The sequence below is a fragment of the Echiichthys vipera genome (genome assembly GCF_963691815.1).
Source record: "Echiichthys vipera genome assembly, chromosome: 8".
Classification (NCBI taxonomy): Eukaryota; Metazoa; Chordata; class Actinopteri; order Perciformes; family Trachinidae; genus Echiichthys; species Echiichthys vipera.
This window is the reverse complement of record NC_139833.1, coordinates 12,060,820-12,077,580: the sequence shown is the minus strand read 5'-3', so window position 1 is coordinate 12,077,580 and position 16,761 is coordinate 12,060,820. Positions and strand designations below refer to the sequence as shown.

Below are 16,761 nucleotides of genomic sequence, written 5' to 3'. Positions count from 1 at the left end.
TGCATCTTGAGTTTACTTTCCAGGAAGAGGTTGCCCTCATTCAGTGCAATGTAACAACGTATGAGCAAAATGAACATGCTGGCCTCACCCTACCAGCCCAGACCTTCTGTTCTGACAGGAGGGATGCTAAAAACACAAGTTAGACCCTTAATGAAACATCCCCATGCATGAACCAGTCTTTGCTTGATTATCTGTGTACTGGAGAGGAGAGTAATACGTAGCCTGCAGAGTTGTTTTTATCAGTGTCAGATGAAGGGAGAAGTGAGTGATGAAGAGAGATAGAGAGCTGAGATGACAGCTGTTTGACAGAGGGACAGCAGGAGGAGGGAGCATGTGAAACATCACATGTAAAAAACAGAGGATGCAACACGCAGGAGAAACACAGAGCAAGACATCCATATACTAAGAATGAGTGAAACTCCAATAGAGCTTGAGGTAAGATCTTTCCAAAAAGCTGACCATGTTATTGTGAAGTTGTGTTTATATGATACATATGTTAGTCGCTGGAAACAATGTTCCTCCATACCATAAGGCAAATTACGTGGTTTGGTGAGGTCTGCGATGTGCTCAAGTTGTTTAACCAAATGTTTGTGATGCCATTTATAAACTGATATCGTTTTTATCAGCATTTTCTGGTAACTTTGGAAAACAACAATAGCTGCTGATCAGTACCAATGATATTAAGATGCAGTGTTATTCTACCAAGCGGGGAAGTATATATCAGCAGAGGTATCTAAGTATATTATTATTCAATCTAAACTTAGGAAGGATATGGTTGCTCTGATTTTAAAACAATACAGCGGTGAGAACAACAAAGCCTAAGTGTTGTTGTTAGAGTAGATATAGAGAGGCCTTCAAGTGTTGTGCAGCAAACTAGTGGAAATTACTCAAACTAGTGCTGGGCGATATGGCCAAAATCTTATTTCCTGATAGAGGTCATTTCATATATTGATGACAATATACACTGGAGATTAAAATTAGAGAAAAAAGTATTAATAGTTGATTTATTCTGAAATATTGTTATTTTTTACTGTTCAGAATTTGATAGAATAGCATGTTTTTTTTAAATAACCAAGGCACTTCAACAAAAACATTTATTTTTGTGAAAAAAGCAGTGAGCAAAATTAGAGAACAGTAACCATTGTGTCAGAAGAGAAGATTTAAACAATGTTTTTTTAGGGCTATAGGATTAAGAAATGAATAGGAAGTGTAGAGGCCACAGCTTTGAATGACTTCAGCACATCTGCGCCCACAGGACATCACTAGTTTCTCACTCTACTCTGGTTTGATCTTGGTCCATTCTTCTTCAGTCTCTTCCACAGTTCGATAACTGTAGTGGCTTCCTTAGACATTACTTTGTTGCCAAGGATTGTGCAGAGATTCTCTGTGGGGTCTAGATCGAACATAATGTTGTTTTCCCATCAGACCCAAATAAATTGAACTTTAGCAATGTCATGTCATGTTTTGTCTCCCAATCAGCTGCAATTTTCATACAATAAGACAATGTTCCTTGCTATAGAGTTAAATACCTGACAAATTAATCGTATTTTAATGAAGATATTGCTGTAACAATTGTTTGTTTTTGGACATTGCGATAGAAACAATATAGAAAAATATTAACATTAGACATTATTATACCATTTTGTTGATATATATGTCATATTGCCCAGTTCTTATGCATTTTGGGGTGGATGATCAGGGGTTCTGGGACAGCAGAAATCACTGTTGAGTCTTGTGGAGATGTTGTGGATCATCTCGCCTATGTTTCTCATCAATCGTGATGTTTGCATAATAAAGATTTAGCCTGATGTTTAATATGGATGTACAGTACATCAGTCACTACTGAGTAAATAGGCCATATCAGTAAATATATATATATATATATATATATATTTCCAAAAATGTGATGGCATTTCCACTGACCCGGTTTCACTCTTGCTCACTTCCATCCTCAGCTATCAGTCCAGCCATCGTCACAGCCAGAACCTGAGAGGGGGCTACAGCATCCACCTCTGTTTCAGCTGCCACTCCCAAGCCAAGATCCCTGCAACACACATCACCAAACCCAGCTCCACCCTGAGCTCCAGCTGTCGGAGTCTAACCTCGAGCAACAGCACCAAGCAAAGCTGGTGTGGATAAACCATCGAAGGCTGCTTCTCCTCTTTTCGGGGTTCTCCTTATATGCTGCCATTCTGGGACTCGTTTACTTTATGCATTATAATCTGCAAAACAGAAGCAATAACCAGGCAGGCGAAGGTAGGCCTCCGGAGAAACACAACAAAATGACACAATAAATTCAGATTTTGTCTGACTTTTCTCTCCCTCTTTCTTGTAGTGACTCCATGTCTCTCCCCAGCCTGTCAGTGGGCCTCGGCGCACCTGTCCGGGTCTGCTGATCCATTCATGCAGCCCTGCGATTACTTTTTGTTCAAGTGTGGATCTGACAGATTTTCAGACAGTGGGGGGAGGCAAAAAGGTCAGGGCATCCCGGGTCATCCACAGAACCAGAAGGAAAGGGTTGTGTGGCCAGAGACGAGAGGACAGAATAAAGAGAGAAAAGACAGAGCACTGAGAGAGGAGAAAATACTGGACAGAAAAGCTGTGCTGCTGCAGTATCTCAGGGAGATTTTGGGTACTAGTCTGCAACCAGAATATCCTCTAATGTCGCCCACTCTGCATTGTATTGCTTTATCAAATCATACGAGAGAGTATATTATATCAATGTGTTGTGTATATCGTGTTTTTCTTGTTCTGTTTGTCAGAATCAAACGACAGACCGGGTAGTACAGCAGTGCAGAAGGCCAGAGAATTTTACTATTCCTGTTTGGACACCAAATCCATAGAGACGGCTGGAGCAGAGCCGTTCCTCGCACTCATCCAGAAAGTGAGATAATAACACATCCTTAAAATGTGGGCCTTTGGCTGATAGATCCCAAATGAAAGGTTGCCACATGCAATGTTCCCTTATCACCTCTCTTTAAAGGTTAGGGGTAATTCATTTGTCCATAATACATCGCACACCAGGCGACACAAGACACAAACAAATTATGCATCCGGGATTTTTTGAAGCCATGATTTTCCCCTTTTCATGTCACGTCATAAATAATGATTGTATATAATCTTCTCTCTCTATCTCTGTCTGTATGCAGCTGGGAGGCTGGGCAGTATCAGGCCAGTGGAATCAGACTGGTTTCAACTCCACCCTCAGCCTGCTCATGAGAGACTACGGCACCTTTCCGTTCTTCAACCTCTATGTGGGCAAAGACCCAAATGAAATTGCCCGTGGGACGACCAAAAGATACATACAGGCCAGTATCCATTAGAATGATTTGTCCTAACGTGGTGGTGGGAGCACTGCCACAGCACAGCAGGCTGTGTCTCACTGCTTTAACTTAAGTCCCTTCTCTGTCAACAGATTGATCAGCCCGATCTCTTGATCCCCATCGAATGGAACAGCAAGAAACTAAAGTCTCAAGCTAAAACTCAGGTTGATCACTTAGCCAGACCACTGTTGATTCAAGAAATGTATTTTTAATGAATAAACAATATCCACTCATGCCACTAATGCATTTATCTGTCATTCTCCTGTCTCTTCTCAACCAGACGCTACGTCCCTTCTTGGCATCGTGTCAGAGGTACCTGGCACTGTTGGGGGGCCGCCCTAGCAATAGCATGATCCATGTAGGCACGTTTATTTCTCTGTCCTCTGAGCTCGCTGTGGCTGCTACACCGCTGCACTACCGTCTGTCTAAAGGGCAGCTCTTTCAGCGCATGACCATCAGAGAGCTCCAGGTACCGGAGGAGGGAGATGTGTCACTATACACACACACTGTCTCTGAATCAATAATTGATTTACTTTGTGTAAATATGCCAACAGAGCCAGGCCCCTGCCATTGATTGGCTGGGTTGTCTGCAGAACACTTTCCACCCACTGCGTCTCGTCGAAGATGATCATGTCCTTCTGCATAACTTACCCTACATCGTGCACATGTCCCGCATCATTGGCAAATGGCTGAACAAGCATGAGCTGATCACCAGGTACTGTAAGTGACACAAAACATCCCACATCAATAGACTTTTCCTTTTTTTCCTCTTTTTTTGACCTTGTGCTGCCACATTTGAATCCGATCAGTGGCCCTGTTCATACTTACATGGTCCTCAATCTGCTGCACACCATGATGCCTGCTCTAGACTCCAGGTTTTCTCAAACACAGAAGAATTTGTCTGTGGCTCTGGGAAACACTGAAGAGGTGAGTCAACACTTTCATTTGATAGTGTTCAATAAATTGACTGACTATCCATCCATCCATCCATCCATCCATCCATCCATCCATCCATCTATCTATCTATCTATCTATCTATCTATCTATCTATCTATCTATCTATCTATCTATCTATCTATCTATCTATCTATCTATCTATCTATCTATCTATCTATCTATCTATCTATCTATCTATCTATCAATCTATCTATCTATCTATCTATCTATCTATCTATCTATCTATCTATCTATCTATCTATCTATCTATCTATCTATCTATCTATCTATCTATCTATCTATCTATCTATCTATCTATCTATCTATCTATCTATCTATCCATCCAACCACCCACCCACCCACCTATCCATCCATCCATCCATCCATCCATCCATCCATCCATCCACCCATCCATCCATCCATCTATCCATCCATCCATCCATCCATCCATCCATCCATCCATCTATCTATCCATCCATCTTTTTTTAAAGATGACACATATGAGTTGGTTTGTTAAGTCTCATCATCTCATGTGTCCCTTCACCAGGCAGCTCCTCGCTGGAAACAATGTGTGTTAGAGACTGAGAGAGGGTTTGACTCAGTTCTTACACAGCTTCTCAGTAAAAGGACAGCACACAGAGAAGTGAGTAGCCGTTATGGGGATTTGAGACATCGATTGAATGTTAAGGCTTAAAGGTGTATTTGAGACTAATTTTTGTTCTACAGGCAGAGGAGATTATTCAAAATATATTTGCCTCCTTCAAGATCAGATTAAATAACATCAAGTGGACAAATCAGGAGTCTTTCCAGTTTGTCATGAAAAAGGTAACAAGTGAAGCTGGAATTATCATTGTACTTCCTGAAACTGCATTCTGTTGGCGTTTTGATATCACTAAAGGCTTGTCATTCTCCAGGTTCAGTCTTTAATTCCAACACTGTGGACGACAAGAGAGATCTCTAGTGATGCTGAGCTTGATCTGCTTTTTTCCAAGGTGATTACAGACTTCCATTGGCTCGCACAGATTTGGTGTAAACCAGGGGTGTCAAACTCAGGCCCGTGGGCCAAATCTGGCTCGCGGTGTAATTATATTTGGCCCGCAAGATCATATCAAGGTTTAATGACAGCTGGCCCGCGAGTATATAGCACATACACCGCTACTTTTCTGTTGACAAACATGAGGATTCATGATACCAGTCTCTTCGGACAAACTTAATCCACACCTCCCAAAAACGGGCAAAAGAAAGATGGAAAACAGGAGCTTTCACCACCGGTGGAAGGCAGATTATCTGTTTATGAAAGTAAAGACCTGTTTGTCTTGTGTGCAGAGCCACCATGGCTGTGATAAAACAATATAAAATAAGAAACACCACGACAAGTACAAGGACCTGCACTGAAAAGGCTCAACATTACAAATCTGGGGAGAAGGAAAAACATGCACATTTGCAGTCTTTTTTTTTTTTTTTTGTAGATATTGAGTTTGGCCGGCAACTGTGTCCCAATTTTTAAATTTGGCCCACTGTGAACTGGAGTTTGACACCGATGGTGTAAAGAATGTTTACCTCTCTATTTAATGCCATTCCTAGTTACACCTCTTTTCCCAGTGAGTTTAACCATAGTGAAACCCAAACCCAAACTCACTGAACACAACACATCGGTTATGCATTTAATGGAGGAAATAAAAAACGTAATAATAATCAGTTTTGATTTCAGGTGACCGTCGGCACACATAGCTTCTTCTCCAACTACATCCAGCTACTGTCCTTGTGGCAAAAGAGACGCCTTCAGCTCTTGACGCAGCGGGATGAGGCCGCTGATATGTGAGTGTCTGCCTCTTTTCTTAGAGCTGAGAGTTGATGTGAATGTTTTGAGCATGTATTTTTGTCTTTTCTCGTTTCTTCTAGTCTGTCTGTCAAACCGTTTCTCCTCGGCAATAAGCTCCTCTTTCCCATGGGAATGTTCGTCCCTCCTCTCTTTCATCCTACCTATCCAAGGTAAACCGTACCCTGATTTTAAAAGCACCATTAAAGGGTTTTCATTTAGACTTATTATTGAGAATCAAACACCCTGTTGTATTTCTTGACAGGGCACTGAATTACGGTGTAATGGGTTTCCTTATCGCCAAAGATATCCTCCACCTGATTCTGCCTGACAGTAAGAGAGACTCACATTTGTCATGTTGGGTTTTAGTAAATTACCTTAATAATAAACAGTTTTTCAGGTATCAAAACTGCCCTCTGAACACTCTACTTACAGCTGGTTTAATGCAGTATCATATCAATCTCTCTGTTGTGTTGTAGTTTACTCTCAGAGTGAGACGGTGCGTGCTGTGGGGGAATGTGTGTGGAATCACTACCTCACTGTGACCGAAATAGCGAGCCGAGGTGGAGTGTTTTCTCTCTCAGCGGCGCAGCAGCAGGAGGTGTGGGTGCAGTATTCTGCACTGCAGATAGCGTTGAAGGTGAGCAGCCATCTTCAGGCTGTAGTCTCTGTGTGTACAACAACCCTGAGCTCATGCATCCTCTTCTTTCCCCCCTCAGGCTTATCATCAGAGTCTGAAGAGTAATCCAAGTGACACTTCCATCTCAGGACTATCACACACTCGTCTGTTCCTCACATCTTTTTCTCAGGTACTGTGCTTCTGTTGTTATTTGGTTACAATCGTCATCTATTTCTGCTCAACTGTTGATCACATATCTTTGATTATATATTCCTTTTCCAGGTGGACTGTGACTCAGACCCATACCGTGAATTCATGCCCTTGGAGCCCTCCTTCTTGATTACAGTGATTTGTGCCAAATCGGGCCCGTGTCCTTCACGCTTACACTGCCCCAATAAAACCCAGCAGCATTCATTACAAACATGCTGAGTTCACTCCTCTAAACACCTGCAGGTTTTGTTTTTGTAGTTATTGATTATTATTATTGATTGCCTGGCAAACTATCCACCTGGTGCTGTAGGCATGAAGCACACTGTGGATGTTCACAAACTGTTGATACAAAGATAATTTATTATAACAGACATTTATGGTGAGAGTACTTACAGTAAGTAAAACACTGACTTTTTGTTGTTGGTAAGATTTGTTTGGATTTTCATAGATTGCACGAGATGTTACATATTATTCATGTAAATGAAATAAACATTTACTGTTTACAAACTGTTTTCATTTGCTAATGGAATTCCAATTGCTAGGCAACAGCCCTGGTCCTCGTTAACTTCCCGTCAGTTGATGTCACTCACATGTCCAAATAAATATAATTGAAAGATTCAACATAAACATCACTTTTCACATTACCTAAACTGTATTTCTAAATGTAGAAATAATAATAACAAAATGTACAAAGAGACTAATACTTAAAAAAACGTTATGAAGAATAACAAAAACAGGGAGTAAACAGTGTCCTTGATTCAAGATTCAAGATTCAAGATTCAAGAAGCTTTATTTATCCCGAGGGAAATTATTTTGCAACAGTTTGAATACAAAGGTGGGAAAGGATCAGAGTAACAATAAGCATAAACATAAATCAAATCAAAATAAAGCTTACATCAAATAAATCCAGCAATGAACCAAGTGTGACAGAGTGCAACAGACGTCGTGGTTAAGCGTAGGTATATACAATACACAACAATACGCACTGTTCAGTTAAGCAGCAGATTGAAATAAAATAAGTACAAACTAATAAGTGAGAAGGAGCGATAAGTTATAAGTGTTAAAAATGTTAAAAATGTAGCAGCATGTCCTACAGAACTAAGTGACAGTATGGCACAGTGGAGTGTAGCAGCATTTCGTACAGAAGTAAGTTACAGTAAACCACAGTGAAATGTAGCAGCATGTCCTAAAGCACAGTAAGTGTATCAGCAGATAGTTACAGTACCATTTATAAATAAATAAAGTGATGTAGTGGGGATATAAAGAGACAGTGTAAAGTGTAGCAGCAGTAAGACTTCCTGTCAGCAGACACCATTCACGTTCACTGCATCAGGAAATAAACTGGGACACATTTACTTTGAAAAACAGCCATGGTTAATTAAAAAAAAACAATAGGTTAGCCTATTTGTCTCCTAGGTGATGACGACAACTGTTACTAAAGAATTATTATTTTTCAAAAAACAAAATCACCGTTTAAAAAAAAACAGGTCATCTGTGCGTGTCGACATTTCCAGCAATCAGCTGGGGATTTTTTTTTAGATTTCTTTGTGAAATATGAAATAACAACCAACAGCAAGGATGGGGAAAAAGAAAACCACGGGCAAAAAAGGCCCAACCAGGGGCGCAACCGGTGCTGCTAACGGCAACAATAGAGGAAGAGAAAATGCACCGTTAAAGGTGATGAAACCAATGGGGAGACCTACCAAAACTCCGACTGGGAAAGGCCTGGGCAAAGCAGGAGCCAAGCGTTTGGGCCGGCTACTGAAACGGGCCATCCAGGCCCCGGAGGAGCCCACAGTGACGGGGAAAGTGTCTCTGCCAAGTGAGTAACGGCTACGGTAACGTTAGTGTTGTTTGTGTTTTATGTTAAATTAAATTAAGAGCACTTCAAGTTGTGTTTTTCGGCAATGTATTTTTGTAAATATTTTATTATTATTATAACTTCCTCAAGCCAATATTTTTTTTAAAAGGCTTTGAGTTGATTAAATCCATTGCATAACTTATATGTTCTTTGTTCTCCATACATGTCTCATAAAGCACAACAAAGATCTGAGACATAAAGTAATGTTAGGCATCATGTACAGGGTTCCCTACACCTTTTCCAAAGTCAAATTCAAGCACTTTTCAAGTATTTCAAGGTGCATTTTCATGCTTTTCCAGCAGCTGCAGCTGAAGTAGACTCTATCAGTGGCGTGCACAGACTTTTTAAGGGCAGGGGCGAGAAGGAAAAAAAAGGGCTCATACAGTAAAGCACGTCCTCGCCACCGAAGAGCATGCCGTTTGGCTCCTAGAGGGCACTTTAGCACACGTTTTGGCTCCTAGAGGGCACTTTAGCATGCTTTTAAGCTACCAAGGGGGAACTTTAGCACGCGTTTTGGCTCCTAGAGGGCACTTTGGCATGGGTTTTGGCTACCAAGGGGGAACTTAAGCACGCGTTTTGGCTCCTAGAGGGCACTTTGGCATGCGTCTTGGTTCCTAGAGGGCACTTTAGCATGCGTTTTAGCTACCAAGGGGGAACTTTAGCACACGTTTTGGGTCCCAAGAGGACACTTAAGCTTCGTTTTGCCATGAGGGCACTTTAACGCGCATTTTGGCACCCAGGTTGCACTTTAGCGCACGTTTTTCTACAAATGGGGCGACAGCCGCAACATAGAACAGGATTATATAGATCATAGAAATACACCGGCAAAACAAGCCAAGACGAAATGAAAAGGGGTTTCTGCACCATGGTATTGTTGGGAGCTTATGTGGGTTCATTCCATAGGCAGGTGTGGTGTTATTGAGAATTTAAATTGGTGTATTTCTATGTTTTTTAATAAATACACTACAAAAAATAAAGCGAAATGCATGTATTAATTCAAATAAAGCAACATTATATATATTAATTCTATGACATTTTTCTGGATATTGTATTACCTAACTTGAAGGTTTAGCTGCTGGTTCAAAGCTGCTATTAATACAATTGTTTAAGCCCATGTTTATTTAACATTCATGGGGCTAAAAACATAGATAACATTATATTCTGTTTAAGAAATACTGGAATCAACTTATAAAATACCTAATGTGTTTTTTTAAATTGTAAAATGTAACACCCCCCCAGTGAGTGGCAACCCATTCATTACTGAGGACGTGACCAGTGTCCTTGATAGCCTTGGCTTCAAGAAAATGTACTATAATTAAATTTACATTAGATTATAATTGCGTTCCTATTTATCCTATCAACAGTGTTATTTGAATGAGGTCCTTCAAATATATAATTATTTCATCATCTATTTCATTTTTTTCAGTCACATAACCATCTTTATTGATCTTTCAGAGACTCCCGTTCGCCTTTTAAAGCATCAGATTCAAACTAAGGCTGAGAATGCACCCAAGACTCACACTGCAAAGCCGGCCTCACCTCATGTTCCCCAGCTCATCCTCCGCGTGGTTTCCCAATGCAAACACCGTGGTGGCATCTCCATGGCAGAGCTGAAGAAGACGCTGGCTGCTGCAGGCTACGATGTCACCAAGAAGCACAGCAGGCGGGTGAATGTGGTGACTCAAAGGCTGGTTAACAATGACACACTTGTACGAACTACAAGGAATGCGTCATTCAGACTCAACAATAAGGTAAAATAACCTTTGCCTCTATAAGGTGATAACTTAATCTTGATTGCCTGTAAATTTTTGTTTAGTTCACAGGATATACAACACTGAATGTCAAACTGCAAGGCAGGAAGTTGCTGCTGCAAGCGCTTTACATGTAAACACAGTTCAAAGATGGATCTCTTGAGAGCAGCAGCAGTTTCCTTCCTTGTGTGATGCAGTGTTGACTTGACCTTTACATTTCAATGCACACGTTATGTTTGTCTTGTCAACAATAATTGAAATTTACCAGTCATTTTGAATCCTTTATTTTCTACAAAAATCAGAAACAGACAGAAGCAAAGCACGTAAGGACAGGCAGTGTGAAATCCCCAAACCCAAAAAGAGATCCGAAGCAGAGCAGAACCGCAAGCAAATCCCCCAAAGGAGCCGAAAAGTCACAGAGACAAGTCAGAAAGACTCCCAAACCAAAAGGCAAGACCCGCAGAGCACCAGCCAAATCACGCAAACCAAAAGGCAAGACACGCAGAGCACCGGCCAAATCACACAAACTAAAAGGCAAGACTCGTAAACAAGCAGCCAAATCACACAAACCAAAAGGCAAGACTCGTAAACAAGCAGCCAAATCACACAAACCGAGGCAGAAGACACCCAAAGCAAGAAGAAAATCGCCAAAGCCAGCAGGGACTAAACGCCGACCTGCAACGAATCGAAAGGCACCAAAGAAGGCCCAAAGGGCTGTGAGACGTCGACCAAAGCAAACCCGGCATCCCTATAAATCTTCCTGGAGAAGACAGCCACAAAGAAGGAGGCCAAGATTAAAAACACGGCAAAATCAGGTTGCCAGGAGAAGAGCTCACTACTATTAGCTTTTAGAGTAATTTATGGTGAGCAGTAATAAAGTCAAACCTCTCTAGCAGCCTGGAATTGTTTATTTTCTAATGCAGGGGTTTTCAGAGTCTGAGACTGCGGGCCCTGCCTCACACAAAGCTTGGAAAGAGCTCCACTCCTGCATGAATATGGGATCATTATGGGAAATATCAGTTAAAAATAGTATCTCTGAATTTTATCTTTAACCAAATCACACAAATTAAGGGTAATCTGTGATCATCTTATGACAAATATGATTTTTTTTCACTTACCTTCACTGAGCCTCCCATGAAACCTCTGTTCTAATGTTTTATTTTCATTTTACACTTGGGCTCCATGTTTGGTATTAATCCATGCACTTTATCATCTTGTAATATTTTGTCTCCACTGTGGATTTAACTCAGACTATATGAAAGAAAAACACTCATCATTTAGTCAAATATTTTTAATAAAGCTGTATTGATTGATTACCCATATCTCAATAATTGGTAATGGTATAAAAAATAGCCATGCTTCTATGTGAAAAGGGAACATCAGGTACAGAAAACTATGTGTATTCCACATAGCGGCCAAACACCATCATACAAATATACACATACATTGTATAACTGGATACACGTCTGTAGTCCACATAGCATCGCTGGTGAAATGGACATCGTATCCATTCCTAGTCCATTAAAAAAAAGTCCATGTACTTTACTGTCTTTGCCAGGACAACACCAGTAGTTTATTGACGGTTTGTCACAGGACACCCCACACTTCCTCAAAGGCAGAGCACATCTTGGCACAGGTCAGTGCTGCAGAAAGGGGGTAGTTACTGATGGACACCGTCTTCTCCGTGTAGTCCACATTCACCTAATAAAGACAAAGAGATCAGTAACAGATATCTGATGCTACAAGCAGGGAATCAGCTACAGTGCAGAGCCCCTTCTCACCGCTCCATGTGCAAATGCTCCGATCACCACCGCAGCTGGTCCCTCTGGCACCAAAGACCGAGGACAGACTGCCTCTTCAGTAGCAGAGAAGGAGGTGGAAATGCGGGGACAGCCGGGAGGCAGGTGGTCAGACACTGGGTTTTTAATCATCCTCAGAAGCTTCTGAGGACCATCAGCGGCCCTGACACTCAGCTTGTGCAGCAGCTGAACTAAGATACAAGAAGAGAACGATAAGGAGGTCAGCTAATGGGAGGGGTAGTTTAGGACACGGAACCATAAAACAGGTGGGTAAGACAACATAACTCAGCATGTATGTAGAAATAAAACAATTGCAGGCACTCAGGTAGGATTGAAAAAGTAAAACACCCTTTATTTTAGTGGGTACAATTTAAACAACACCGACACAAGTCAGCTTGCTCCTACCTCAGGTTGTAGGAAGACAAGAGACACCAATTGATACACCCCAAAGAAGGCGCAAGCTGACACCCGTTGGTGTTTTTTTAAAATCGTACCCACGAAAATAAAAGGGTTTTCAACTCTTTCATACCTACCTGAGTGCCTGCACTTTTTTCTTTCTCATCTGACCCCCTTTGCAAGAGCACCGGTGGTTTAAGAGACACCAGCAGCGATCCTGTTGTTTCAACATATATATAGTTCATACACAGAACTCATGCAACATTAGTAGTTTACCCATGAGGCCACAGAAGCGATTGAAGGTTCTTGGGATACGGGTCTGTGGGTTGATCTCTATCAAGGCGTTTTTCTCTGTGTGGATGTAAACTTGCAACAGGCCTGCCCTGTTCAGTGGACTGTCCATCAACATGAGCAGACACTGGTAGAAAAGAGATGTTTAAGTTAAAAGTATTCTGTACAACCCCTTTATTATAGCCATGCCATGGAGACATAAACACAGTATAATAAGCAGATGCACCAATGTGTTTTTGAAGCCAATCTGCAGACATGCTTTTACACAAAAAAAAAATCCACAATGATCTTTCATCATGTTGTCATTCAAGTGTTCTGAGAGAAAACTAGACTTCTGCACCTCCTCTTGGCTGCTGTGTGACAGAGACTTTAGCCAATCACAGGGAGAGAGCGGGAGCGTTCAGAAAGACGTCTCACTCTGATTAATGCTGGGTTATTTATTTATTATTTTGCTTTTTGCCTCCTGCAGCTTTAAGAGTTTTACTATAGTAGCACTGCAGTAGTGTTGTAGTATTTTGTATTATTGTGCTCTGTATATTGTATGTAAACAAGTAATTTTTGTACTTTTGTACAAGTTATAGGATAATAAAGAGACTGACCTTTGCTAGTTTGACTTTTCACTTAGTGAATGACCAAAGACCAATAAAACACAAAACACAAGTTATACAGTAATATTGTATTTATACCACTACTGCTTTAAATGCTGATATTAACTAAAAACAAACAATTTGACATTATACTTAAGGATCGACCGATATGGATTTTTTAAGGCCGATACCAATTTTTTTTTTTTTCATCAGCCTTAGCCGATGCACGATACGGACTGACGATTTTCTTGAGCCGATATTTGGAGCTGATACTACCTTTGCTCACTCAATTTACATCATAATACTTACACAATGATGATAACAAATGTCACGAGTCTCAATTTAAAAAAAAGGAACGTTTATTGAACTTAAAAAAGGCGTCTCAGGCAAAATGGAGCTGCCTTTGGACGCCTGCCTGTAGATAATGCTGGGGGAAACGGTAAACGCAGCAGCCCACATCAGCTGATACCGATCCATGTAAAAAATACAAATATCGGCCGGCTGATGTAAACGTCTATCACTAATTATACTATATTGGTGCATCTCTAAAAGACTTCCCACTGGCAACATGGGAATTAAAATTTACTGCAGTTCTCAAGAATGACTTCCAAAAAAGTAATTTAGTAGATGCATCAACACTGGATTGTTGTTGTGTTTTTAATTTGACATAAACACACAGGATAGACAAGTCCTTTTGATAAGCAAACAAACATTGCTTTGTGTATAAATATGGGCTATATATGTATATTTATAAAAAAAGGCTTTAAATTGGAATTATTTATATGTGTGTGTGTGTGTGTGTCTGTGTGTGTTGATGTGCTTCTATGGATGTTTATATGTAGGACTATAAATGATATATTACTTTAAATATATATTATGTTATTTAAAAATGATATAAGATAAAATATTGTATTGTTATATTTACAAATTGTACATATAGTTGATAAAAGATATAAATGACAGCAATCACTGAATTGTGAAAAAGGGGTAGGATTAAATAAGTGAAAACTTACTTGAGTTAATTGTTTATATGTTGTTAGATTTTTTTTCTCTAATTTGTTAAACTGATTTAATTTTGGATACGTTTGTATTGTTTTTTGACATGTCTGAAACCAATTCATAAAAAAGGATCTCTTAAATTGTGTTATTAATAAATAAACTTGACAGTGCTCTCTGATGAACACGTGATGTAGTGAGGCATCATACATTATATTATATTATTTATTATTTAAATCATTAAAGGGAGTTTCAAGACAATATGTAAGTAAATAATGTGGTAAATGGTACATTTTTGAATATCAAGATAAATAGAGTTTTAGTCGGCCTGATAAATCATATTTTGGGGATACTCGCTGTTTCTTGGCTATAAAATAATAATGATATGGTAAGAACGTGCTGAGTGTTGCGGGACAGCTGAGGAATGTGTCAACAAGTGAATAGTGATTTGAAAACACTCTTATTTAGGTTTGAGGGCATCACAGAGCTGGGTCTGTCCCACGTCCCTGTCTGTTATAGGGAAGGTTTTCGGTGCCACCATACTCTACGGGGGAAATGTTTGGTCTATGTAAATCACAAATAAGTCCCAGAGTGTGGTCTTTACCTACTCTGTAAAGTGTCCTGAGATAACTTTTGTTATGATTTGGCACTATAAATAAAATTGAATGATGTGATGGTGACTCTATTTACCTGATGTGTGATGTCTGGTCTTATATTTCCCGGATTTCTTCCAGTTTTGACGATCATATTTTTGTGTTGGTCACAGTTTAGCAGCTCGAAGGTTTTTCCGACCTAGGAAATGAAGACATGTGGTTATGTTATTAGATAGCCCTATTTTAAAAGGCATGGTTACCGGTGTCCCCTCCACTTGTGTAAGGTAGGGGCTGCATCACAACAACACACAGACACGACCCTGGCGCTTCACCTTCACTGTTTCTAACGAGGCTCCCTCCAGAATAACAACCAGCCTCCTCTCGGCCATGCGGTCGTGCAGGCTGCGGAGGTGTTTGGCTGGTTTTGGTTCATATTCGTCCAAATGTTCAAGACCACGCTTCTTCTCATTAGGCGCCGCCATGATGCTTTCAGCTGCTCTGACGTAGAACGTACGCGTCACGGCAAAAGTGCGCGTCCACGAGTGGGTGTCCATGGTAATTTGCCTTTTTAATGAAGCTAACTGCATTTTAGGTACTGTAATAATGTAATAATGTAATAATGTTTGTCTTTTTGTATTTTTGCTTTTAAACGGCGCCTCCTCAACCCTTTAAAAAAAAAAAAATTCAAATATATTATGAACAATTGAAAAAGGAAAAAATAACAAAACAACACCAAAATATAATATAATATAAATACTTTATTGATCCCAAGCTGGGAAATTGTGTGTAACAGCAGCATTACACACAGACACATCAAACAATAATATAAAAATACAATATAAAAGATACCTAAAAATAAAATGTATAATGTATAAATAAGCGGACAAAATAAAATGTAAAAATAAACGAATATAAGGACAAACATTAACAAAACATTTAAATAAATAATATATAGTAGATGAATAATAGGAAAAATAGGAATGGCAAAATAATAATAAATAAATAAATATGTCTAATAAAATAAGTAAGTTATAAAAAGGAAACAAAATAAATTAAAAATAAATAAATAAATATAGGGCAAGTTATAATGTCAGACACGTTTACTGAATGTAATTTGAATAAATTCAATAGCTGATAAACATGTTGGATTGGATTGAACAGATGACAGAGACTCAAACTACATTTTCAATTCAATTAAGAATAACGGGAATGAAGGGGTTGCCTTGGACATTTTGATTTTATGTAAATTAAGATGTTAAATCTATTATTGTGAGAGAAGGAGCCAAAAATAATAATTTTCTCATCAAAGTTATACCTGAAAGTGAAAGGCAAAAAGACATTTTTCCAAATCATCAATGTCAGAAAATGTGAATATGTACGCATTAGTAGAATAGATGTTATGTAATAGCTTGAGATGTAATTCTCTAATTTTGTTAGAAAGAAAAAGAAACATTTAAATGGGACAAGCGAAGCTATACTCCAGTTACAGAAGTCTTTCCATGAGTAAGTATCTCCTTTTGCTATAAAAGCATCTTTTAATATGGTTGTTGGTACATTTGTAACTAATAAATTGGATTCAA

The 16,761-nt window shown here is 39.6% G+C and overlaps 3 protein-coding genes across 3 annotated transcripts; 2 read left to right on the top strand and 1 right to left on the bottom strand.

Annotated features, from left to right (window-relative positions):
• Positions 1–329: 329 nt before the first annotated feature.
• kel (Kell metallo-endopeptidase (Kell blood group)) lies at positions 330–7,126 on the top strand (the record flags this gene model as incomplete). The annotated part of the gene is made up of 18 exons (XM_083918926.1): positions 330–435; positions 1,956–2,256; positions 2,336–2,638; positions 2,763–2,884; positions 3,150–3,308; positions 3,416–3,487; positions 3,604–3,792; positions 3,878–4,038; positions 4,133–4,250; positions 4,807–4,902; positions 4,986–5,084; positions 5,174–5,251; positions 5,971–6,077; positions 6,162–6,251; positions 6,344–6,411; positions 6,558–6,718; positions 6,798–6,887; positions 6,980–7,126. Exons 1-18 carry the CDS (start codon positions 409–411, stop codon positions 7,124–7,126), a joined length of 2,388 nt encoding a protein of 795 aa, XP_083775052.1. The 5' UTR covers positions 330–408.
• A 1,359-nt stretch (positions 7,127–8,485) lies between these two features.
• LOC310950146 (uncharacterized protein) lies at positions 8,486–11,364 on the top strand (the record flags this gene model as incomplete). Its single annotated transcript, XM_083917808.1, has 3 exons — positions 8,486–8,729; positions 10,224–10,519; positions 10,822–11,364. 3 exons carry the CDS (start codon positions 8,486–8,488, stop codon positions 11,362–11,364), a joined length of 1,083 nt encoding a protein of 360 aa, XP_083773934.1.
• A 336-nt stretch (positions 11,365–11,700) lies between these two features.
• emg1 (EMG1 N1-specific pseudouridine methyltransferase) lies at positions 11,701–15,663 on the bottom strand (the record flags this gene model as incomplete). Its single annotated transcript, XM_083918858.1, has 5 exons — positions 11,701–12,220; positions 12,301–12,509; positions 12,991–13,132; positions 15,279–15,380; positions 15,514–15,663. 5 exons carry the CDS (start codon positions 15,661–15,663, stop codon positions 12,107–12,109), a joined length of 717 nt encoding a protein of 238 aa, XP_083774984.1. The 3' UTR covers positions 11,701–12,106.
• Between the last annotated feature and the right edge of the window lie 1,098 nt (positions 15,664–16,761).